At 37.2% G+C, this 24,029-nt stretch overlaps 1 protein-coding gene across 10 annotated transcripts in view; it reads right to left on the reverse strand.

Moving 5' to 3' along the window:
- Window positions 1–24,029, reverse strand: part of NF1 (neurofibromin 1) — a 222,318-nt gene that overhangs the window by 11,728 nt on the left and 186,561 nt on the right. For 6 of the 10 annotated variants that reach the window (XM_084862720.1, XM_084862719.1, XM_084862717.1 and 3 more), the window contains 20 exons: window positions 20,282–20,714; window positions 19,394–19,734; window positions 18,266–18,468; window positions 16,528–16,721; window positions 15,476–15,616; window positions 15,046–15,325; window positions 14,477–14,691; window positions 14,174–14,235; window positions 13,919–14,033; window positions 13,289–13,390; window positions 11,251–11,391; window positions 9,553–9,679; window positions 7,292–7,423; window positions 6,240–6,375; window positions 4,441–4,598; window positions 2,697–2,819; window positions 2,171–2,301; window positions 1,906–2,006; window positions 483–652; window positions 118–164 (listed from right to left, as the gene is read on the reverse strand). In XM_084862720.1, coding sequence (XP_084718846.1) covers window positions 118–164; window positions 483–652; window positions 1,906–2,006; window positions 2,171–2,301; window positions 2,697–2,819; window positions 4,441–4,598; window positions 6,240–6,375; window positions 7,292–7,423; window positions 9,553–9,679; window positions 11,251–11,391; window positions 13,289–13,390; window positions 13,919–14,033; window positions 14,174–14,235; window positions 14,477–14,691; window positions 15,046–15,325; window positions 15,476–15,616; window positions 16,528–16,721; window positions 18,266–18,468; window positions 19,394–19,734; window positions 20,282–20,714 — 3,352 coding nt within the window. The remainder of the gene's footprint in view (window positions 1–117; window positions 165–482; window positions 653–1,905; window positions 2,007–2,170; window positions 2,302–2,696; window positions 2,820–4,440; window positions 4,599–6,239; window positions 6,376–7,291; window positions 7,424–9,552; window positions 9,680–11,250; window positions 11,392–13,288; window positions 13,391–13,918; window positions 14,034–14,173; window positions 14,236–14,476; window positions 14,692–15,045; window positions 15,326–15,475; window positions 15,617–16,527; window positions 16,722–18,265; window positions 18,469–19,393; window positions 19,735–20,281; window positions 20,715–24,029) is intronic. The other 4 variants (XM_084862716.1, XM_084862718.1, XM_084862723.1 and 1 more) reach the window with 1 other exon arrangement.

Here is a 24,029-nt window from a genome sequence, read left to right on the forward strand (position 1 = left end):
AGTGTTTATTGTGAATCATCATTCTGGTTTTCAGCGTATTCTGTGCTTTCAAAGCAGGCACACCAATATGAATAAAATCTTTCATTTTGTCAATAGAGAAAGACATTTTTTTCTTACCTTTGAAAAGGGTCCTGCAAACCGCCATAAGCCATTAAAACCAAAACCTGCAACAAATCAAATATTACTCTTATAACAAGCAAGAGACTCCTTTAATCTTAACAGAAATTACTTACATAGTTGATGATACAGAAAACAGACACCCCACATTGAAAAATGTGTCAAAGTAGACTAAAGCTCACTTAAACTCAGTATAAAATCATACTTTAATTTTAAAAAGTTGTCCAACCAGTTAACTATTAAACATAAAATTAAGAATCAGAAAATAGCATTTGGAGAGAGAAGTAAAAATAAGACTACCCCTTCTAAAGAATTCTTTAGTCAGTGCATTTTATAACAGCGCACATGTTAGCAAGGGCACCAACCATCCTCCTCCCGATACGCGTATTTACTTTGCAGGTACGAAGTTTGGTATTGTGGTGGGGATTCTTCATGGTACACCACACTCTGCACAATTCCATGAATTGGATTTAATAAATTTGGATCTTGGCACAATGACAATAGAGTGTTGATCTTAGAGTCCAATAAATTGTGCCTAAAAGACAAAAGTCAACAGGGGAACATTTTAAAGAAAAATGAAATGAAAGTATACACTGAAAGACATATTATATAGTTCCCAAAACCATGTGATAAAAATGAAGGGAGAGGAGTGCTTTTCTAAAATTTCTACAATGTTGCCGAAACCGGTTTGGCTCAGTGGTAGAGCGTCCGTCTGCAGACTGAAAGGTCCCAGGTTCGATTCCGGTCAAGGGCATGTACATTGGTTGTGGGCACATCCCTGGTGGGAGGTGTGCAGGAGGCAGCTGGTCGATGTCTCTCTCTCATCGACGTTTCTGACTCTCTCTCCCTCTCCCTTCCTCTCTGTAAAAAATAATAAAAAAATAATAAAAAAATGATAAAAAAATAAAATTTCTACAATGTCTCTGTGTGTTTGCTTTGTTGTTGTTGTTTTTAGTCACCAGAGAAAATATGGTACCAACAACCAACTATTACTGTCCATATAACCATGCTTTAACCATCTGTATATGGTGACTCTTTGCTCAAGACAAGGTTGGCTTCTATCTGCCACTATATATAGCATAATTTTCAATTATTTATTTCTGCTGGCTGTTGATATGTACCTAGAAAGTTAAACTAAATTTAAGATTAACTAGTGTTTAATAATGTTGAATCAGATCAAATAAGGCAAACAAGATTAGTTTGGAGGGGGTGGAATATCTGATCTAATTAAAAACTTAAGAGAAAAATAACTATTTCTAATCAGGCTATCACCCATTAAAATAACCTAGAGCCAATTATTTAAAATTCTGAAAAATTTAAATGATATTTAACAAAAATAAGAAAATAATGATACTGCATAGAAGGCCTAGATCAGGAATAGAATCCCTCAGTTTCTTTGGGAACTCTTTGAGGCCAATATGATTGTCACCCCTAGGAGAGCATAAAACTCATCTACCAAAGAGGCCAATTTGTTTTCATTTAGTGTAGATAAGTGCAAAAGCTCTACCGAAAAAGAAGCCAAAACCGGATGCAGATTTAAATACACAGTCTCCGAAGTGAGGAAATGAACAGTGCTTATCGTGATGAACCACTTAAGAAAGCCAACCAGATAAGAAAATGCTTTTCCTAAGGTGTGTGTCTTAGCATCCTTTAAGCTAAAATCAGTCACATTATCTTAGTTCCCTTCTCCACAACCAGTGAACATTACTGGGTGGTACTTTGCCTAAGTTTTTGTAAAACATTTGACTCTAAAACAGACACAAAAATAAACACAAAAGGAATACTTACACAACAGGAAAAACTTTGGGGAAAACAACACTGGCTTCTGCTAAGTATTCATAAAGAATTCGTTGATCAAACTCATCCGTGGTGTATTTCACCAGGGTAGCCTGCCAACGGGAGAAAAAGTGAGCCGAAAACATAATTTGTGGCTGAACTGCTGTCTGTTTTGAGAAGCAGAAGACTTCCTTTCATGTTTTCAATATTAAGGACTTTCTAAATGACTGGAAGAAGAACTTGAGGGGGAGGAACCCTAAAAAAGAGAAAATCTTACCAGAACAGTAAGAAGAAGTGCTTGGATCTTTGGATCCGTAAGTACTTCCTCATCCAAGAGGACATTTGATTCTGACACTGAAACTTTGCGTAGATGTGGGTGCTGTTGTGATGAGGAGATCCTTGGAGTTTCTGCAGTAACATATGGAATAACATGGTCAGCTGTATTAACAGAATATACACACTAGATACCATTTCACCCAATACATTTTAATATTACTTAGAAAACTCAATAGCTTTTTAGTAGACATTTAAAATATAAACATCATGCAGAATTACTCTTCACCTATATAAAAGTTTTGACTAACTGTTTACAATGCTGTAGATAATATATATGGTTACTCTATACAGAAGTTTTAGGATAACAATCATTTTAAGAACTATACGGCTTATTTTTTTAAAAAGAGCAAATGCTTCTATATTTCATCCTAAAGATTCTAAGAAATGGCTGGGAAGCAAATACCGCTTTAATGTACTCTTCCACTGATTTTCAATGATGTAGATCAATTATTAACTTTGATTCTCACCCATATCATAATCAGTTTCTGCTACTCTCCTCATTTTGGGGGGTGTTGTGATCCCTGATTCCATTTCTTGCCTTTTAGGAGCCTTTGTGTCTGATATCAAGTGATCAAAACTTTTCCTTGTTCCTGTAAACAAAAGTTGCATCAAGACATTACTTTTGTGTTACGTAGGATGTTGTTATTGGCTGATTATAAGTGTTAGTCACCAAACTATGAACTCTTCAGAGCAGAGACCATAACTTTTTCATCCAGCACATGAGGTGAATGAAATTAATACTGCATTTTCTCTGAAACCAGTTTTTCATTTATAACTTCTTTGGCATGAAATTCAGAATTACAAAACACAAAGTAACCAAGAAACTCCTAGAAGGATTATTTATGGCAAAGTATAAACAGAAAGGAACTCAAACAAAAGGTAGCAGCCCTATGTGACTAGCAATAGGGATTAATATTCATGTTTTCAATTTATGGTTTATTGGCAGGTTATTTATTTCACACTATTGTTTGTTCACGGATTTCCTTATGAACACAAATTTCCCCAAAACCTAGACCCTTAAAAATATACTTGCATGGATAACTGAAACCCACTGAGCTGTCAGTGTTGGTGGTGAAATATGGGGCCCAATGTATTTCAGTAACAGTGCTGTGTGAGAGCCCCATGTGCATCTCCTCTGTGGTGAGGGGACTCAGTGAGCCTCAAGTACCTGATCAGCTGCTGAAAAGGGAAAGGGTCTCACAGCACGTTAGGTGCACTTCTCATTGACAAATGGTGATGTAACTGAACAATCTTATCTGTCAAGATCAGACCTTATAGGAATAGAAAAACCTAGTATTAAAAAATCTTACCATTTTTTTTTAAAGAAAAGATGGCAAATGGTATTATTACAGCTTCATACCATACTGATGTGTCCTGCTCTCTTTCAGATAATTAGGAACTGTATTGTTAAAGGCCCTGCATCTGAGTGACTAGCTAATGTCTCTCCCATTCCCATTCCCATTTCCCTGCTGCCTGGCCATGGCAGAATAAAACAAGGCTGGACACAGTATTTAGTCTAAGAATCGAAAAAAATACTGTTTTAAGGTCTCATTTTTATTCCTCATAACTGATATAGCTTAATTGACCCATCAAACACTCTTATAACTGGCATCAAAAACTTTGCTACGGTCGAAACCGGTTTGGCTCAGTGGTAGAGCGTCGGTCTGCGAACTGAAAGGTCCCGGGTTTGATTCCAGTCAAGGGCATGTACCTTGGTTGAGGGCACATCCCCGGTAGGGGGTTTGCAAGAGGCAGCTGGTCAATGTTTCTCTCTCATCGACGTTTCTAGCTCTCTATCTCTCTCCCTTCCTCTCTGTAAAAAATATTTAAAAAAACACAAAACAAACAAAAAAAAACTTTGCTACATCAAAACCAGGAAATTTTGACAAACTTGAAGAGCTTCAAATAATACTCCGAGAGTGAAGAATCTGAGCATTTAAAAAAATAATTCAAGCCCTAACCGGTTTGGCTCAGTGGATAGAACATTGGCTTAAGAACTGAAGGGTCCCAAGTTCGATTCTGGTCAAGGGCATGTACCTTGGTTGCGGGGACATCCCCAGTGGGGAATGTGCAGGAGGCAACTCATTGATGTTTCTCTCTCATCGATGTTTGTAACTCTCTATCCCTCTCCCTTCCTCTCTGTAAAAAATCAATAAAATATATATTAAAAAAATAATTCCAAAAGATCTTAGATAATTTAGAGACACTAACCAAGTAACTTCTTCGTGTTGGCCTGAGAAGGCTGACCCATGTCCAAGCTCATGGATTTCCTGGCCCGGGGACTGGTCTGACCCACTGTTGGATACGTGGCTGCAAGGTACCCTTCGGAACCTTTGGGAGAGGACCATGGTTGATTCTCCTTCAGTGTCCTGAGAGATTTAAACGATTGAGAAGAATTAATCAACATAATGAGGAATACAACCACTGGTTGCCTCTTCCATCTGGCTGTCCTATTATAGCAATCAATTAATTTTAAGCTTGTGAATTAAAGGGCTTTAGGGTATAAACTCTTAATATATCTTTAGGAAGAATCCACTTTCTTGCCATAGTATCTTATACCTAGATCACAGAATGCTCAATAAAATTGTGCTACATTGATTTTTAAATCAGGGAAAATCAAATTTAAATAGGCAATTATATTCTTAATTCAAAAAATTTAAATCAACCTAATTTAAACTTGACAGGTGAATACACACAAACTCACTTTCTCCTTTCCAAATAAAAAGGGTATATCTCAAAGAAATAGAATCATAGGAATGACTGAAGAATAAGACAGTTGAAAACCAAGTATGGCTTGAAAATTTTTGCAATACATTGTTAAAATTTCAGTGGGAAATTATTGGGGGCTTTTAGTGAAAAAGTGGGATGTTGATAAATTGAATGATATAAGCTCCATAAATATAACATTACTTTCCTATATTCAACATTATCTAAAATTTAAAGATATTTTCATTTAATTGGAAATGTAAAAAAAAAAAAATCCCTAAATGATGACATTTTCATGTAATTTCTCTTTTATAGAGAAAAATGTACTACCTCAAAAACACATATATAGTGGACTTATTACCTTACTAGAGGCCTGGTGCACGAATTCATGCACCAGCGGGATCCCTTGGCCTGGCCTGTGGGATTTGGCCAAAATTGGCTCTCTGACATCCACCGAGGGTCCTGGGTTTTGAGAGGATGCAAGCCAGGCCCGAGGGACCCCACAGGTGCACAATGGGCCGGGAAGGGATGTGGGAAGTTGGCCAACCAGGGAGGGACCTTGGGAGGGTTCCAGGGTGTGTCCAGCCTGTCTGGCTTAGTCCAATTGGCCAGACCCCAGCAGCAAGCTAACCTACAGGTTGGAGCATCTTCTCCCTGGTGGTCAGTGCACATCATAACAAGCAGTTGAGCAGCCTTAGCATATCATTAGCATATTATGCTTTGATTGGTTGATGGGATAACTGGACATTTAGCATATTAGACTTTTATTATACAGGATCACCTAAATTATGTTATAAAACACTTTTAAATAACTTTAATGTGATATAATACAACAAATGTGTTGGCATGTACAAATTTCTTTTACAAATCTGTATAGTTTAGTTGTTTTTCATTAACCATGTTTTTCATGCCAGTTTTTTTCTTAGGTCCTTTCCTTTCCTGTAACCTAATAATACATATTTATATTTTATTGATTAAGGTATTACATATGTGTCCTTATCACACACTGTCCCCCCCACCCCCCGACCTAATACTTTTTAAGATCACTTAATTTCATTATTCAGCTGTTGTGCTTAAAAGAAGCAAACTAATGTTAACAGTAGCATAATGAGATTAGAATGATAATTCTACTACTAACCCACATAAAATAGACGGTACATTTACAAAACGAGTTTTAATTTACAAATTCTTCCTAGATTATCTCCATATTCCCTCCTGGATTTTTCTGCTGCATGCCTCCATTAGCACATTAAAATAAAAACCTGAGTATAATTATGCAATTGTGGCAGAAGAAGTCCATTTACCTATAGCTAGGGTCACTGTGATGAATGGGATATGTATCCATAGGAACATTTTCCATTGAAATATCCGTAAGAAGAAGAGACTTTCTATGTTTTAGGCTACAGCGACTTCGAACCTCCTCAGACACTGTGAGTAAAGCTAAGAGGAAAAAGAAGGCAGATTAGAAAATGTAAGAAATCAGCAGCTGACTTCTTATAACCTCCTGATAAGGACAACAGCTGTTATTGATCAAAAGCCCTGGTGAGTACAGGGTTTAAGGATACACAACACTGAGGATAGACTTACAGCCCATTTTTTGGGAGCCTGTACATAAACCTGAAATAAACTAAGAAACTTAATAAGCATCTTATATTTCAAGTCCTCTAATGAACCTTTGAGCTCAACAAACAAACAAAGTAGACAGAGCAGGTAGTATGAGGTCCATTTATCTGAGATGTAAATGATTCAAATAAAAGTTGCCACAAACTGAAGTCTGCTAAACTGGGACCCACCACTTTCCATCAAATGACCATACATAAGGGTTAGGTATTGCTGAGTGGAGAAATCAGGTGAGAGCAAATAAGGTAATGGAATGCTGGGGATGGGCAGACATTTTAGTAAAACAAATGGCATCAGGAATGAATATTAAAGAGGCAGAAAGGCTCTTCTAGGAGTTGGCAAATATGTTTCCTTAAAATAGCCCATCCATCTGGAGAGGCAATGAAAAAAACGAGGCCTGTAAAATTTATGAAGGAGGACAGAAATCAGGCTATTCAAGGGCCTAGGCTGTTGGGCCAAAGAGTTCCGATTTTATGACAGACAACAGGGAGCCACATGATATCTTGAAACAAAGATGACAAAAGGAACACATTTCATATTTTAATGCAAAATCTTTTATAAGAAAAATTATTTTGGCAAAACTTTCAAAATTTTAACCACACCATGGGATGGGACTGTGAATTCTTCACCCTGTCAAACAACCAGCTGAAGGACTGACCCACACGTGTCTGCAGCTTTCTGAAGTTCCTTAGATACAGATGTGGTAAGATTAATTGTGTCTATTTTGTGTTTTTACCTGCTAAGTAAGCCACGCTCTGTGTATTCACCTCAAACTTGTCACAATTTCTATGTTTGTTAACTAGAGTTAGTAGCGTATGCAAAATTCTGACAGTTCTTGCAACAATGGCAGGTGAAGGATGTCTGTACCCTACAAAAAAACAAAAACAAAAACAGACAAGAAAGTAGTTTATTCTTTCAACAGGTATTTGTTGAGTACTTATTGTGACTAGCAGCTCTGAAAGGGAAGAAGAACTTTTGGAAACAAAACAAACATCTGTGAGCAATTAATTAATTATACATAGGATTAAATACTACGTTGTGTAGAACAGAATATTTCTTAGAACTCTAAGGCAGCGGTAGCCAACTGGTGGTCCATGAGGTCTGAAAGGTTGGCAACCACTGCTCTAAGGTACCTCAGGGAGAGGAAATTAGGAAAGATGATTGTATTTTAGATCTTCCATTCCCTAAAGCAGCAGAGATTTTTAAAAATCCCATGAAACTCATTTTAAGATATCTTATGAAAATATGGTTCTATTGCTTAAAAATTCTTTATTTTTTTCCATCATCATTTATTCCCCCTATACCCTCTCCCACTCCAGCTCTGCTCCCCTAAAAATTCTTTAACTTAAAGAAAAATATTCAATGACAAATGAAGTATATGCTCTCAAAGCCTAGAGAATAGGGTTGATTAAAGGGTAAGCTTAATTTTCAGACAGCATTTAATCACTAATGCTACTACATTTTAAAATAGGGCTTGTACACTAAAAATAGCTGCTATTCTTTTAGAAGTACAGAATAAACAAGCACTCATCAGCCCCACTACAATCCTTCTTCTTGGTATCCTGTAATAAGTGCAGTATTTTTTGAGCAATCCCTATTCACTTTAGAGAATAAAACTGTCAATATTTTTTTGCAGTGGTGAAATCAAATATGGGGTGGGGCAAAAGCAGGTTCAAAAGTAGGTTAAAGTAGGTTCCAGTTGTTCATGTGGAAAATACCCTAATCAATAAGTAATAATAATAATAAACTGTTTTCATACTCACAACTGTAAACCTACTTTCGCCCCACCCTGTATATACATTCAAAGTTGTGGGTATATGTGTTTTATTAGATAAAAACTACACCCATGATCCTTCCCTCAAGCTTTAAATCATTTAAGTTGATATAAAACGACTAGAGGCCCGGTGCACAAAATTCGTGCACTCAAGGGGTGGAGCGGGATGTCCCTCAGCCCAGCCTGCGTCCTCTCGCAGTCCGGGAGCCCTCAGTCAGTCGGACATCCTTAGTGTGGCCACAGAGGCGGGAGAGGCTCCTGCCACCACCTGTGAACCTGGCTCAGGGCTTCTGGTTGAGCAGTGCTCCCTCTGTGGGAGTGCACTGACCACCAGGGGGCAGCTCCTGCATTGAGAATCTGTCTCCTGGTGGTTAGTGCACATCATAGTGAGCCGTTGAGCGGCCTTAGCACATCATTAGCATATTATGACTGATTGGTTAAATGGCTGACCAGGCAACTGGACACTTAGCATATTAGGCTTTTATTATATAGGATAGACTCAAGCTCTACCTTGAGTCTCTATGATGGCCAAATCCAAAACTGCTTAAAATCACTGGTTCATGCCAGTTCTTTATTCTAGTCCTTCCTTTTCACTGATTTTGCCTTTGACTCACCATTATATGCTGTCCTTGTTAACTGCCATCTCTGGCCATGACGGCCCCATGTTAATTAACCAAAGCTAACATCAGTGAACTCAGCAGTAGGCAGTAAAGGCAAATTAGGGAGGAAAAGAGCTGGCTCTGAGGAATGGCTGATCACAGCTATTGCAATCTAGACACCTGGAGGGGTGAGGGTAATGTACCAAAAAGGTGATGTAATAATGGGGCTGATCAACAATAAATAAGAAACAAGTTGAAGAAAATCTGTGACCAAATCACTAAGATATTATTTTAGTAACATGTTAGAAAATGTTATTTTTTTGCAGTCTGTCTTATTTTGATAATAAAAAGATATGTAAGTAGTGTTAACTAATAATGCAGATATTAGAAGGTTTAGTACTTAAGAATTTTATAACAATCAACTTTTGCTTTTTTTAAGGAATCTGGTATTGGATGGGAAATTAGACTCGATTAAAAACATATATTAAAACATAATTCAATAAAGCAGATAAAACTTACATTTACAGTAAGACAAATGAGCCAAATTATTTCAAGCAATCAATTTTAAATATTTTTGAATTCTTGATACCATTTCATAAAAATATTCTGACACAAGCCCTCTACCTTTTAAGAGGTGTCCAACCAGTGCGAAGTTAAAATTAGAGTTGAAATTGAGTCCAACAAAATGATCCATTTGCTTGCAGTGCCATTCCAGGGGATTCCGGATTGCCATAAACACTTCCTCTGGACTCTATTAAAGATAATAGTGAGATGGTTGATGTGTTCACACAGGAACTTTCTTTAAAGGACCACTTACTGATTCAACAGCTATAACAAGATAAACAATCCTTTCAAGCTGAAAGAAATCATTTTCAAGAATACTGAAAAGCACAGAACATTAAGGTACTATAAATTAATTAGTGCAAGAAAAGCAATAATATAAATAATAAGATGATGAAAGATGAAATGCAAATTAAATTATAAAAATTATAATTTATGACTTTTTAAAAATTATAATTTTTGTTGTGTTTAATAAGACCACCATTGTATGGGCTTTTGTGTGCCCGGCATTCTGTGTACCATGGTGACAGAAAATTCATGACAAAAACGAGAGTTCACTCACTGCCCACAGTATACAATAATGCCAAATGCATTATTATGATTATGTTGAAACCTTTAAGCAATCATAAGCAGTACGGTTATTAGCTCCCTTTTACAGATTTATGCATTTATTCATTCTTTCACTTATCAAAGACAGACTGTGTGGTTTTGATGTGCAGGCAGAGTTCTAGGTCCTGCAGATAACTAAACAGACAAAAACAACTCACCCTGGTGGACTTTACATTCTAGGTGAAAAAATGAGGAAACTGAAACTCCAAAACACTGCAATTTCCGGATAATTAAGATTTTAATAGTGTTTCCTAAAGTGTGGTTCACTTTAAAGTCAATGAGGGTGCTTTTTAAAGGTGAAAAATATGGATTCCATCTCTGAATCATGGGAAGTGGTTAAATCCCAGGAAATGGCCTTTTTAATTTTTTTTTTTTTTAAAGTACCTCAGTGAGCCTGGATGGCATGGCTTAGTGGTTGAGTGTTGACCTATGAACCAGAATGTCACAGTTCAATTCCTGGTCAGGGCACATGCCAGGGTTATAGGCTCAATCCCCAATAAGGGGCATATAGGAGGTAGCCAATCAATGATTCTCTCTCATCACTGATGTTTCTTTCTCTCTCTCTCTGAAATCAATAAAAAATACATTTTAAAAAAAGAACCCCAGTAATTTCTTTATGTATAAAAATGTTTGAAAGTTAACAATGAAGTGTTTAGGGTCATGCTCAGGTCTGTCTAGATTTTGATCTCAAAAAAACAAAAGCATGAATATATAAAATATATGTAGTGAGGTGTTTAGAGCAGCACTGAACATATGCATCATCTCACATATTCACCCCTCCCTCCCTTTTTGGTGAGAACATTCAATTTCTATTCTCGCAGTAAATTTCAATTACATGTGAAATGGGGGATGGAGAATGCTAACCTTAGGGTTATAAAAATTAGCCTGACACAGTAGCTATTATTACTACTAAGTATTATTTATCCCTATTCTATTTGCTAGTTTTTAGCAAGTATTGTTTTCTGCTATTTTTATTCAGAAAATACACAGTAAAGTTTAAATATTTTTAATGAGCTGGTAAGTTACATTATAGAAATTCATAATTAAGTTAGGGACCTCTTTTGATTTTAAAAGGATAGTAAATAATAATAATAATGAACAGAGGAGTTCTAAATGGACACAGTATAGGAATCCCATAGAAGACTTCCTTACCTTGTCATTGAATATCCGGAGACTGTCTAAGGTGTGCAGATTTTGTTCAAGAAGTGCGGTGCCTGCTGAATACAAGTTGACCTCATCGAGCTGCAGCACGGCCACAGCTACCCAAAAGAGGGCTTTGTGCAGAGGGGAGTCCTGGCCAAGGAGACACGTTCAAGTTAATAACATGAACCACAAAACAGTCTCGTTCCACACACTTCAGTACAAAACAAAGCATGCTATCCCAAGTCACATGGTTCTTTCTTTATTAGTATGTGACTCTGGGCATGTTTTTTATTCTGGGGAAGGTAAATGTATGGGTAAGCTCTTCATCTATTCTCTGTGTGTAACCAGACACTGAGAACCTTGGCATCTCCTTCCATTTCTTCCCATACTCTGGTTCCAAGTCCAGTCAACAAGTTTTGTGTTTTTTAAAATATATATATATTTTATTGACCTCAGAGAGGAAGGGAGAGGAAGAGAAACATCAATGATGAAAGAGAATCATTGATTGGCTGCCTCCTGCACACCCCACACTGAGGATAGAGCCTGCAACTCAGGCATGTGCCCTTGACCAGAATCAAACCTGGGACCCTTCAGTCCATAGGTTGACACTCTATCCACTGAGCCAAAACAGCTAGGGCAACAAGTTTTATTGATTCTTCCAAACTAATCTCTTTTGCATCTGCTTATGGCTAATGACACTGTTCCATGTCAACCTTCTTTATTCTAAATGTGGATTCTTTTTACCTCCATGCTCCCATCTGCTCTGCACTCTACCACCAAATGACCCTTCTAGTTCTTGCTTTTGTCATATTACCTATTTGCTTGAAAACATATGGGTACATTTCCAAACTCGTTCCTGAAGAATGCTGATAGTTAGTTTAGTTCTATCTTTACAACCTCCTCTATCACTATTTTCCTGAACAGTTTCTCCCTAACAAATAGAATGGTCTACTTACCACCCTCCACTGATCCAGCACCTATACAATCCTAGTGCTATCACTCCCTTTCTCCACAGTAAATCCTACTTATCTCCCTCTTTAATGTTTGTTTAGATTCTTCCCTTCCAATGTTCTTGTCACTCTTACCAGTATTAAGGGTCTCTTGATGCTCTGAAATAAAAATATTTATTTTGGGAACCCTTGTTTAGCAGTGTGGTATATAGTGCAATACAGGTACAGTCTTAGATTAGAATCATGGTTCTTTTTTTATTAGTATGTGACTCTGGACAAGTTACTTCACCCTTTTGAGTCTCATTTTTACTTGTGAGATGAAAAAGAGAGAATCATTTTTTATAATTTAGGACTAGGATGCTTATGTAAGTCAAGACCAGGAACATATAAGTATTTTTCTGTAATCTTTTTAAAGTCTAGCATATGTTGGTACTCAAGTCACAAAATTCTATAAAACTTTAGAGTTGGAAGATAAACTACTATCCAGTCTAATTTACTTATTTTATCAATGTGCAAACATGATGGCCAGATTTGATAAATGACCTGGTTGAGATCACAAAGCTGAGACGAGCTCATACCATCCTAAAACAGAGGCCACACCATTTAATTCCTTTTAAATATCTTGATAATCAGGTATACCTCACTCAGCTTTACATTTCTCCACAATAATAACCATGAACTAACATACTATGGATTTTACTTATTTTGCTTATCATCTATCCACACTGTACTCCCACTCCCCCTAGAATATAAGTTCCACGAGGGTAGGAACTTCATTGGCTTTGTTCAGAATATACCTCTAGCACCTAAAACAGTACTTGGCATATAGCAGATAGTCTATCAATACTTACTGGATAAAAGAATTAAGAATACATACCTATTTTTACTTTACCATCGATGAGATAAAAAACAAGCATTTAAAAACATAATCTTCATACTTATTCTTCCTCTAATGTATCAATAAATATTTCAAATAACTACTTTAACTATAGCTTTTTCTTTATAACTACATTTTCCAACCCACCTATTTTGTGAACTCTTTTGAAAGAAAAGATTTACCACCAGTACCCAAAATGAACGCACTCATTTTCTATTACCTTATTAAGAAGTGGTTGTAATTTGGTTAGTGCTATTACTGTAGCTTCTATCAGAACTTGACTGTTGTAAGTATCAGGTCCTTTTAAGCAACTTTCAAGTGCCTTTTAGGGAAACAGAATTCTTTATTTTACTTTCATTGAAATAAAACATTAACTCCTAAATTGAATCTCAGAATCAGTTCAAGAACAATTTCTTATTTAATAAATGACAGATTATTTACAATGCTATAGTGATCTAGGTAGTTAGCTCAATGCACACTTGGCTTTTATTTTTTAATATTTATATATTATATTCTAATATTTAGAAGTCAGGCATTATTATAATTATTACAAATTAAATAATTTTATATAAGACTGCAGTTTTACCATATAAAGTCTTTGAAAACTGGTAAAATATTAAGAGTATCTTCTTGGCAAAAGAGACAATACTTATTTTCTTTTTAAGACATCTTTTTTGGAGGATTCTTCATTTTAAAGAATTCCAATGAAGAAAATAAAACCCACTGTTTAAAGTTTCAATAAGCAACACACAACACATCTTATTAAATTCAAATTTAATGTCCTTTAGAAAAATGCAAGATTTGCTTTACAACTTGGGAACCAGCAATACTGAGAAGGGAGGAGAGGTACCTTGCTGAGAATACGGATAATCTGCTTTATCTGCCCATGAGCCACTCGTTTGCTGATGCAGCCAAAGACAACAAGAGCTCTTGGTTGAAGGGATGGATTATACTGAAATGCAAATCTGCAATTAAAAGATCCAAAGCGCTTATGAAAACTTTTATTTTTATACACAATAAATAAATTAAAATATTGATTATGAGTATTAGCTATCTTTTTGAAAACACACATATTTTTACAACTTATATTTAATTTGAGACATACCTTTGAGCTAGTTCTGTCCACTGGTCCAGCCACTTGCATGTTGGAATATCTCTCATACATGCCTAAAAGAAAGAATACTCTGAAATATATTTATGCACATAACTGTTTTTAGAAACATTTAGATGACGTTTACTGTAATGTCATCAAATAAATAACATATATGTTACCAATAAACATATTCCACAAAAGTGTTTTTATTTAAGTAGTAAATGCAAAACAAAATAAATCAACATTTCTTCTTTATAGTACGAGTGGGTTAAAAAAGGGACCTAACTCAGTTCCTTATCATTTTGGCTTATGTACCTCCATGATCTCCAACAATGCCTCTGTGACTGTTTCCAAGGATGTCAAAGCAAAAGTCTCCCTCTCGTAGGAGCCAGGAGAGAATGACCTGTCCCGGTAGCTGGAGCGGAAGGCGATGACAGCGGCAGACTTGACCTTGCTGATGCCAAACAGCAAGTAGAATTTGGGCAATGAGAACTCTGTCAAACTAAGTCTCAAAACTTGCTTGGTCTCTTCTGTAAAAGGAAAAATAGATAAGAAAATACTTTAATGATACTAAGTTTTAAATTTCAGATGCATGTTTCATTTTGAATTTAGAAAATCTAAATATCATGTCAAAATTACATAACCATACTCCCTAAACCAACCCTCTAGACACATAATCTTAATTCTATATTGCTTTAGCACCAGAGATTGGTGCTGAGTCTTTAGCTTGTGTGGCAGCTACAAGTCTATAGCTTTATATGGCATGGGATTAATTTATTCTTTTTGAATGAGCAGCTTAAATCAAGAGTTTTGTGTTAACAATAAGATAGATAATCTATGTCAATCAGGTGATGTGAAACACAAATTGCCATCCTGGAACTTACCACTAAAATGAAGCTGGGTACAGGTACACAGGGAGTGAATGATATTAATGACCAGTCCATGTGTGGAAGCTCTAAGGGAGAGTGGCCCTGTGGCCACTAAGAAAGTGACCACATGGAAGAGGTAGGGGAGATGAGCTGCTACGTCCAGGGAGTTGTTGAAGGACAGCATCAGCATGTAGCGTGCTAGAATAGCAATATCGTCCCACATAAGATGTTGTTCTAAAGTAGGAGTTGGAGATAAGCATGTCTTATCAATTATTTTGCACATCCTTCCAATAACCTGTAAGGAAGCAGAATTTTAAGAACTGGGGCTAAAAAAAGTTTTATCACTAAACACTTTCAGTTTAACTAGTTACAGACAAAAAAACATTCTGATAACAAAAAGAGATACATTATGCCGGAGTCCAGAGGGCAAAGGAAAAGTGATTACCTTGCTTGAAACCAATTTCACGTTTCCAGAAGCCAGAGCTACAGCAGTATCTGCCATGACCTCAGCTTTTATTGATCCCAAGCCACCTGTTGCACTGGTTTTAATGAAACTGTCCAGTACAACATCAAGGAGATCTGTAATCTAGTGGAAGAGGAGAAAAATAATTTTTTAGCCATGCTACAATTTTAATTTTTAATTTAAAAATACTTTAAAAAATACTTCAAGGAGCAGCCTTAACATGAAAATTCCCTTTTATCAGAGGCCTCCAAAATACTAGGTTTTATATAGAGATCTGTCAGTAAGTGTACTTTATCATAAAATACCCAGAAAAGGATGAAGATATTCACTTCATTCCTTCAGAAATTAAGGAACTAGAATTAAAAAATTTTAAATCTCTCTATGTTATTATTACTTGCAAAGCATCCCTGTTCTCTTCTAAGACAATGCATGACCAATATAAAATGCGGTTATTTCACAATTTAGGAGATGACATCAAGCACCGAGATGTTCTGTAGGGCTATGGAGCTGGTTCCAAGGTCACTTACAATTACTTAGAGGAGGCGCAGCATTGTCTGAGTAAGGAAATAGCTTCCCTAAGCGGTTCCTTTGAAGAAATGACATGCATAATTCTTGATAGATAAAAAATGAAATGTTACATTATATTCTGTATTTTAATACTGGTGCTCTACGCTAGAACTACAAATAAAAGCAGTTGTCCCATCATCAAGAAACATTCACTGACACCAATGGTATGTAAGCTACTAGAGGATATCATAAAGCACTACTTACTAGCAGCAACATTTTTATAGTTAAATTGTATAGAGTTATGCCATGGAGAAGAGTGCTAACCCAGCTCATTTTTCTTTGGCTCTGAGACATGCATTCGACACTTACAGTTTTGAACCAGAACAAGAAGTTGGCGGGTGTCTGTATGCTTTCTGATAGAGGGGGCTGTTTTCCTACAGCTGAACCGAGGACAGTGCTTTGCATAAACTGGGTACCAAATATCTGCACAAAGGAGGCACCAGATAAAATTTAAGCAAACTCAATACCTGCCCAAGGCTCCCCCATATTTTTGCTTGAATAGATGGGTACATCTGTTTCTCATTTATGGTCATTGTTATCAGCTTATCAAGAATAGCAGTGACTCTTTGTCGTTTGGCATCATCATTGTGCTTACAAAATCGGACAAGATTTGACAGCCATGGAGTCATGTATTCTAAACAGAGATGTTTCAATTCAATACCTGGGGGAGAAAATATGCTATTAGCATAGATGGCCAATGAAAAGTAAATAAAAATTATATTAAATAGAGGATTGGAGGGGATAGGGGTAAAAGGTACACTTATGTGTATAACTCCTCCACAAAAAACTTATAAAAAGATATAAAAATAGTACAAAAATTCCTTTATATACTTCATGTAAAACCCCCCACTTTATTATTGTGGTAAATATTTACCTAAATCAAGTGTATACATTTTTAAGTGTATACAGTTCAGTGTACATTTATGCAGTAAATGCATTCACATTGTTATACAACCATCATCACCATTGCCAGAATTTTTTCATCTTCCCAAACAGAAATTCTGTACTTAAAACGTTTTTTATGGCTTCATATTATTCCATTACATGGAGATCCAACAATTTCAACAGTCCTTTATTGTTTGTACTTTCAAGTAAAATTTATAAAAATTTAAAATTTGACTCATTTTTAACCCTCAAATCTCATAGAATTTTGACTGGATTGACTTGAATTTGTAATAATCTGGGAAGAATTATCCATTCAGGCCCTAACTGGTTTGATTCAGTGGATAGAGTGTCGACCTGTGAACTGAAGGGTCCCAGATTTGATTCCAGGGCATGTGCCTTGGTTGCGGGCACGCCCCCAGGGTGCAGGAGGCAGGTAATCGATATTTCTAACTCTCTGTCCCTCTCCATTCCTCTCTGTAAAAAATCAATAAAAATATATTTTAAAAAAGAATTATTCATTCAGGAACACAGTATGCCTGTTTACTCAAATATCTTCATATATTAATATTTCTCAATAAAGCTTTATACTTTTCTTGTTTTGTCTTACAGATTTTCTTTTTAGGGTTACATTCCTACATTCATTATTATACAAAAAAATAGTGGCCTGATTTTGATGAACTGTCAAAGCTCTCAATTGTCCAATGCAGAACAATCAAGAAACGTATTTAAATGTAGAAAAACAGGTCTTACGTATTATGGATAAAGGGAAAAAATGTAAGCTGAGAGAACAGCAACATATATACTATTGTAGGGAATGAGGATGGACAGATGTGAAGAGATGTTAAATCCATGAGACTTATTGAAGCCAAGTCAGGTGTTGACCCTGACCTGTATTATAAACACTGCACTCTCCAGAAACTGTACATGAACAATAAAATCACAATTCAAAGTCAAGCTGAAGAGAAAATATTTCCCTAAATCAAGGAGACAATGTAGATGCTTTACTAATTTGGAATAATCTAAGAAGAGAAATGCTAAAGCTAATTAAACTGAAGCATGCTGAGAAAAATACTTTGAGGTATCAAAACTCTGCCACCTTGATTTATTGCCAGAATTTTAGTGGATCTGTCAGGGTGGGATGCCAGAAAGTCTCTTTGGAGTTCCTTCAGTTACAGAGAACCACCGGTGAAACATTAGAAGAGGTAGAGGTAAAAACAAAACCAATTACAAACTTCACTGGTAACTCCTGAAATAAAAGGGTTTTCTTTGAATTTTCTTAGAATCGTTGTTAACAAGTTAAAGGAAGCTGTCATTACTTACTAGATTTGCTAAATCCAGAAATACACTCTTCCAAAAATTCTAAGGTGAGGTGTGGCTCATTGGCTGCCAGCGTCTTACTAATGGAGACGATAAAGAGGGTGTTGTTGGCAGGGATACATAAACCTGACGTCTCTAGTAACTGACCCTCGATTTTTAAATTAAAGGTACAGGTTAAGGCACACAGAAGATTATAGGCAGCTGACCTAGGAGAAAACACAAAAGAGGTTGTTTTAAAACTTATTTTTTCTTATAATTCCAAAATTTTTTTCATAAAATAAAAACTTGTGATTTTATTACAAAGCATAATCAACAATTTTTAAATTTTATGATCAAATAGAGTTATGATTCTATAGTAAAACCAGAATACCCCTTGATAACTCAGTAATTTTTTTTTGAAAGGGAGAGTCTTTTATATTTATTTTTATTTTTAAAATTTTAAATCTTTATTGTTGATGTTTCTATCTCTCTCTCCCTCTCCCTTCCTTTCTGAAATCAATAAAAATATATTAAATAAATAAATAAACCAAATCTACTGACTCCACAGACCATGCTCTTTTTTGATTTGTGTCCAGATTAGTAAGCCTAAACAGAACCAATTATCTCTGCTCAGATGACATCTATATTTATTTTAAGATATCTTTCAAGAATTTTGTTAAATGTCACATAGATGGAAAATATGCAACAATGTTATTATTTAGTTATTGACCACTAAGCCTTCCTTTGCAAACAATGATAATCAAATTTAACTGTGAGGGACCTTAATACTGATATATGTTGAACATGAGAAAACTTAGTTAGAATTCTCAGAGGAGGGAAACTTAATTTAGGAGTAGACTTAATAAAAAACAAATTTCAGGGAAAACCCCCCAAAACTGCTCCGTTGTCTGTTTCGGATGAATGTTTCCTGGACAAAGAACATATAATGGTTTAGTGTGAATCACCCCAGTCGGAATTCCACAGTTCATGTGAATATGCCACAGCTTAATGAGGTCATGCTGGTTAACCAACATAGCATACCTCCCAATTTACAGGATTAGGGTAGAGGCTGCTTTCACAGCTTACTAAGTGGTTCATTTTAAAAGCAATAAGCCCTGAATAAAGTTGAAGCGAATTTTAAAAATAACTTACCGTAAACTAGGATCTGAACTGCCTAGATTAAGTAATGCGATATTGAGCAGTGTTCCAGGGACATCTTTTGGCCGGATCTTGGTGTGCTGGGGGATAGAATCTGGCTGCGACAGCTCCCAGCGCGTCCGGATGTGAATGATGGACTGGACAATGGCATCACACTCCTGGTGCATGAAGGTGAGTGGTGTGCCCTGGTTTGCAATGGTTAAGGTGAACTGGTTCTCATCCACCAGGCAGATTTCTTCAATTTCCGAAGCATAATAGATATCATTGAGAAAGACGGACTGCCCCAGGACTTTTGTTCGCTCTGCTGAGGTTACTTGAACAGCAGTAGAACCAACCTGGAAAGAGGTGGTGAGGGGGTGGAGGAAGAAGAATTAAATTCCAGCAACCAACCAACCAACCAACCAACCAACCAAAATATTATGTTTGCCATATAAGAAAGAGTTATCACCATTACATATTCAAATAATTATTGTAATAAATGCTCTCAAAGAGACTAAAGACACCAGAAAAAATTAGTTTTTAAAAAGAGGTCAAGAATCCTACAGGCAATTACTGATTTTATTCTGAAAGTTCATGTTCCTTATTCTGCAAAAAACATGCCATATTCAGAATTCTCACTAGATAATTTCCACACATTTGAGCCATCTGACTGATATAGAGCAAATTGCCTTCTCTATGACACTCCCCTGCCTCCAACCCAGCCTAGAACAGAACTAAGTGTGCACATCTTGTTTCATCCACAGTGCTCCACGAGGACAGAAAGCTTAGTTCTCTCTCCGGACTTACTTACATTTGTTACAGTAGCACAGGGACACTTAGGAAGGCCAGCGTACAGTCTGGTTGGTCCAGAAAGGCGGCGAACTGACCCAGAGCGGCACTTACTTTGATGGAGACCTTGGTGTCCTTGTGGGCCAGCCGGAGCGCGTTGTGGAACACCTTCAGGTCCTCTTCCAGCGCCAGGGTGGCGGCGGGGAGCTTCTGCTGCTCGTGCTCAATGTGCTCGGCCAGTTTCCCAGGGCAGTCTATGAAGACGAGCCTTTTGCTGCCTTTGAGGCCCGTCAGCAGCCGCTCGTGGTACTTGGTGTACTCCCGGACCCAGGAGTTACAGTTATAGATGTAAACTGCGGAGACGTTGTCATAAGCAAAGCCGGGGAAGACAACAAACCACTTGGAGAGGAAGTCCGTTTTAAAGCGATTGCTCGGCCCAGTATGGGTAAGGTCCACTACAATTTCGTATGGCTTTGCATAATATGGCTTTAAAGTCAGCAAGACGTGGTATATTAGCAAATCACCATTGATTTGACCAGTTTTGAACCTAAGGAAGATGACCAAAAAAAAAAAAAAAAAAAAAGACAGATTGTTAACAGAGTTCTGAATAGATACATAGATGCTACTAATCTATTTTATTTATTTTCTGATTAGCTTTCTAGAGAAAACACTAATACAAAAATTACACAAAGCCTAGATCCTTTTATTAATCCTAACCCAAGGATATGTTTGGATGTGAGTTTTTAAAAAATATATATTTTATTGATATTTTACAGAGAGGAAGGGAAAGGGATAGAAAGTTAGAAACACTGATGAGAAACATCCATCAGCTGCCTTCTGCACACCCCCGCTGGGGATGTGGCTGCAACCAAAGTACATGTCCTTGACCAGAATTGAACCTGGGACCCTTCAGTCTGCAGGCCGCCGCTCTATCCACTGAGCCAAACCAGTTAGGGCTGGATATGTTTTTATTGACTACCAAAAGAGAGGAAGAGAGGGAAGGAGTGAAAGGGGGGAAGGAAGGGAGGGAGGGAGGGAGAAAGGAAAGAAGGGAGGGAGAAAGAGAGAGAAAGAACATTGATGTGAGAGAGAAATATCGACTGGTTGCTTCCTGTATATGCCTCAACCAGGGATCAAAGCCACAACCTAGGTGCACGGGATGATGCTCCAACCATCTGAGCCACCTGGCCAGGGCTGGATCCTTTTTCTAAGTCAGTTCTTTAGACATTGAGAAGTAATGCTGAAGTAAAACAGAAGGGACAAATCTCCAATTCAAAAACTTTGAGCAATGACAGTATAACAACAAACTTGTCCATCGCAGTCAGTCAAGAAAGAAGGCAGTGCACATGGGTTAGCTGCCTCCAGGCCCACCAAGCTTCCCAGGCCAACAGTCCGGGTGGGAGTGACCCACTTGGAGCCCGGAGGGCACTGAATAGCTTTGTGAACCCATCTATCCTATCTTGGCCAGAGAGAATGGTTCAGTCGTGATCGTATGACTCAAATTAGGACAACCAGAGCCAAAGAGGCCCAATTCAGACACTGCAGTTTAAACTGCTGGAAACTTAGACTTATAAACAAGGGGACACAGAGCCCTGGGAGTTGTTAGCTCATATCTTGAGATCTGAAGAAAAAGCATGCCTAAAAACTGAAGATACGGAGCAGAGAAATAAAGAAACTGGGGCCCTGGCCTTTCATTTGAGTCCTAGATAAAGCCTCTCCTGGGATCAAATTTATCCCTGGACTCTTCAGTTGTACGAGCCAATAAGGTCCATTTCTTTTTAAAAAAATAAGCCAACCACATTAGGTCATGTGTTGCTTATACTAAAAATAATGCTAAACAATGTGAACAGCCAAGTTCAGGACCGACAGAAAGCCCTGAAGAACACAGTACTAGAATTTCAATCAAAACAACCTATCGAACTTTGGCCCAATGTTCCATCCTTGATGACTCTGGTAGTACTACTGCAACCTAGGCTAAGATGAATATCCTCACCTCAGAGCTTTTAATCTTGTTGGAAGGAAGGAAGATAAATATGGGGCAAGTTATATGATTATGAAATAAAAGAGGCCAGCTAGTGTATCTCAGCGGTTGAGTGTCAATCTATGAACCAGGAGGTCACAGCTGGATTCCTGGTCAGGGCACATGCCAGGGTTTTGGGCTCGATTCCCAGTAGGGGCCCTGCAGAAGGCAGCTGATCGATGATTCTCTCTCATCACTGATGTTTTCAACTCTCTCCTTCTCCCTTCCTCTCTGAAAACAATAAAAATATATTTCAAAAAATTAAAAACGTTTCAAGATCAAAGAAAAGATATGAGGTACTATATAATCACTTATCAAAGGAACTGCAGAGGGAAGCAGTGCTATTACGTTCAGAAGAGGGAGAGATCAATATAAACTAGGTCGTCAGTGCAACTACTCAGAAGACACACCAGCTGACATGGATGGGGGGAACTTCAAACTCAACAAGAGGAGGGACTGGCAGACCTCATGGAGAGAAGTAAAGAGGAAAAGAGACAGGTAACTAGGAATGTTGAGGCCAACAGTCAGCTAGTTTAGCTGGAATGGAGAATTCACACAGAGAAATTCTAAGAGATAAAGCTGGAAAAATACGTTAATAGCTAAATTGTGAAGGGACCAAAACTGTTCACTTAAGGGGCTCAGGTTTTCTCCTAACAGCTCAGTATTCCTCAGAGTGTCACACCAGCATGAGAATCAGCTGCGGTGCCTGATAAAAAAATGCAGGTTCCTAGTCCCAGCCCAGACCTACTAGTACATATAAATCTATGAAGTGGGGCCTGGCAGTTTTCACTGCTTTTAAAAAACCCCTGTCATCTGATGTTTATTTGTATGAACATTTCTGAACCATTGCTGTAGGTGTTAAGGAATTACTCAACTCTATTTTTTGAAAGGAAGGGGTGATATGATCAAAGGAAGTAATATATACAAGATATATAACGGAGTCAGGGCTGGTAAAGAAGATATTGTAGTTACTCTAGATATGGCCTAATAAGGATCTAAAATACAGTCATGCGCCACTTAACGATATAGGGAAACGTTCGATTTCATCGTTGTGCAAACATCAGAGTGCACTTACACAAACCTAGAGGTATGGCCTAAGACTGTAGTTGCATGAGCTATATTTTTATATGACTGGCAGTGCTATAGGTCTGTTTACACCAGCATCACCATAAACACGGAGTAATGTGTTGTGCTATGATGTTACCATGGCTACTAGTGGCAATAGAAATTTATCAGCTCCATTAGGTATTTTTATGGGATCACCATAGTATATGTGACCTGTCATTATGTGGCTCAAGACTATACTATGGTGGTCGTAAAAAAGAAACTGATCGAAGAATATAAAGAAAGAATCAACATTGTCTTAGGTCAGATCAGAGCTATAAGAAAGGACTTGAATTAAAAGGACTTGCTATAGAACAAGCCTCTGAGTTTACAAAGAATGTTGCTATCATAAATAAAAACAAAGAGATCATGAGGGCAGCCACTTATGGGAGGAAAATGAGATGATGAAAGGACATTTGAGGGGGCAGGAGAGAAAAAGAAGGGGGAGCAGAAAGAAAAGGAGAGAGACAGAGAGAGAGAGAGACAGAGAGACAGAGAGACAGAGAGAGAGAGAGAGAGAGAGAGAGAGAGACTGTTGGTGTGTGTGTATATACACTAAACCACACAAAAGCATGTTCTGACCTATATAATCTAAATTTACTATGTACTTTCTCAAATCGTTGCAGTTCCATAATTTGAGATGTGGGTTATGTATATCACTGTTTCTATTATTTGACCAATACCTCAGGTCTCCAAATTCATTTATCAAATCAATCTGTGCATACAAATAAAATTTTT

Source organism: Pipistrellus hanaki, assembly GCF_964339955.1.
Source record: "Pipistrellus hanaki genome assembly, chromosome: 16".
Lineage (NCBI taxonomy): Eukaryota > Metazoa > Chordata > Mammalia > Chiroptera > Vespertilionidae > Pipistrellus > Pipistrellus hanaki.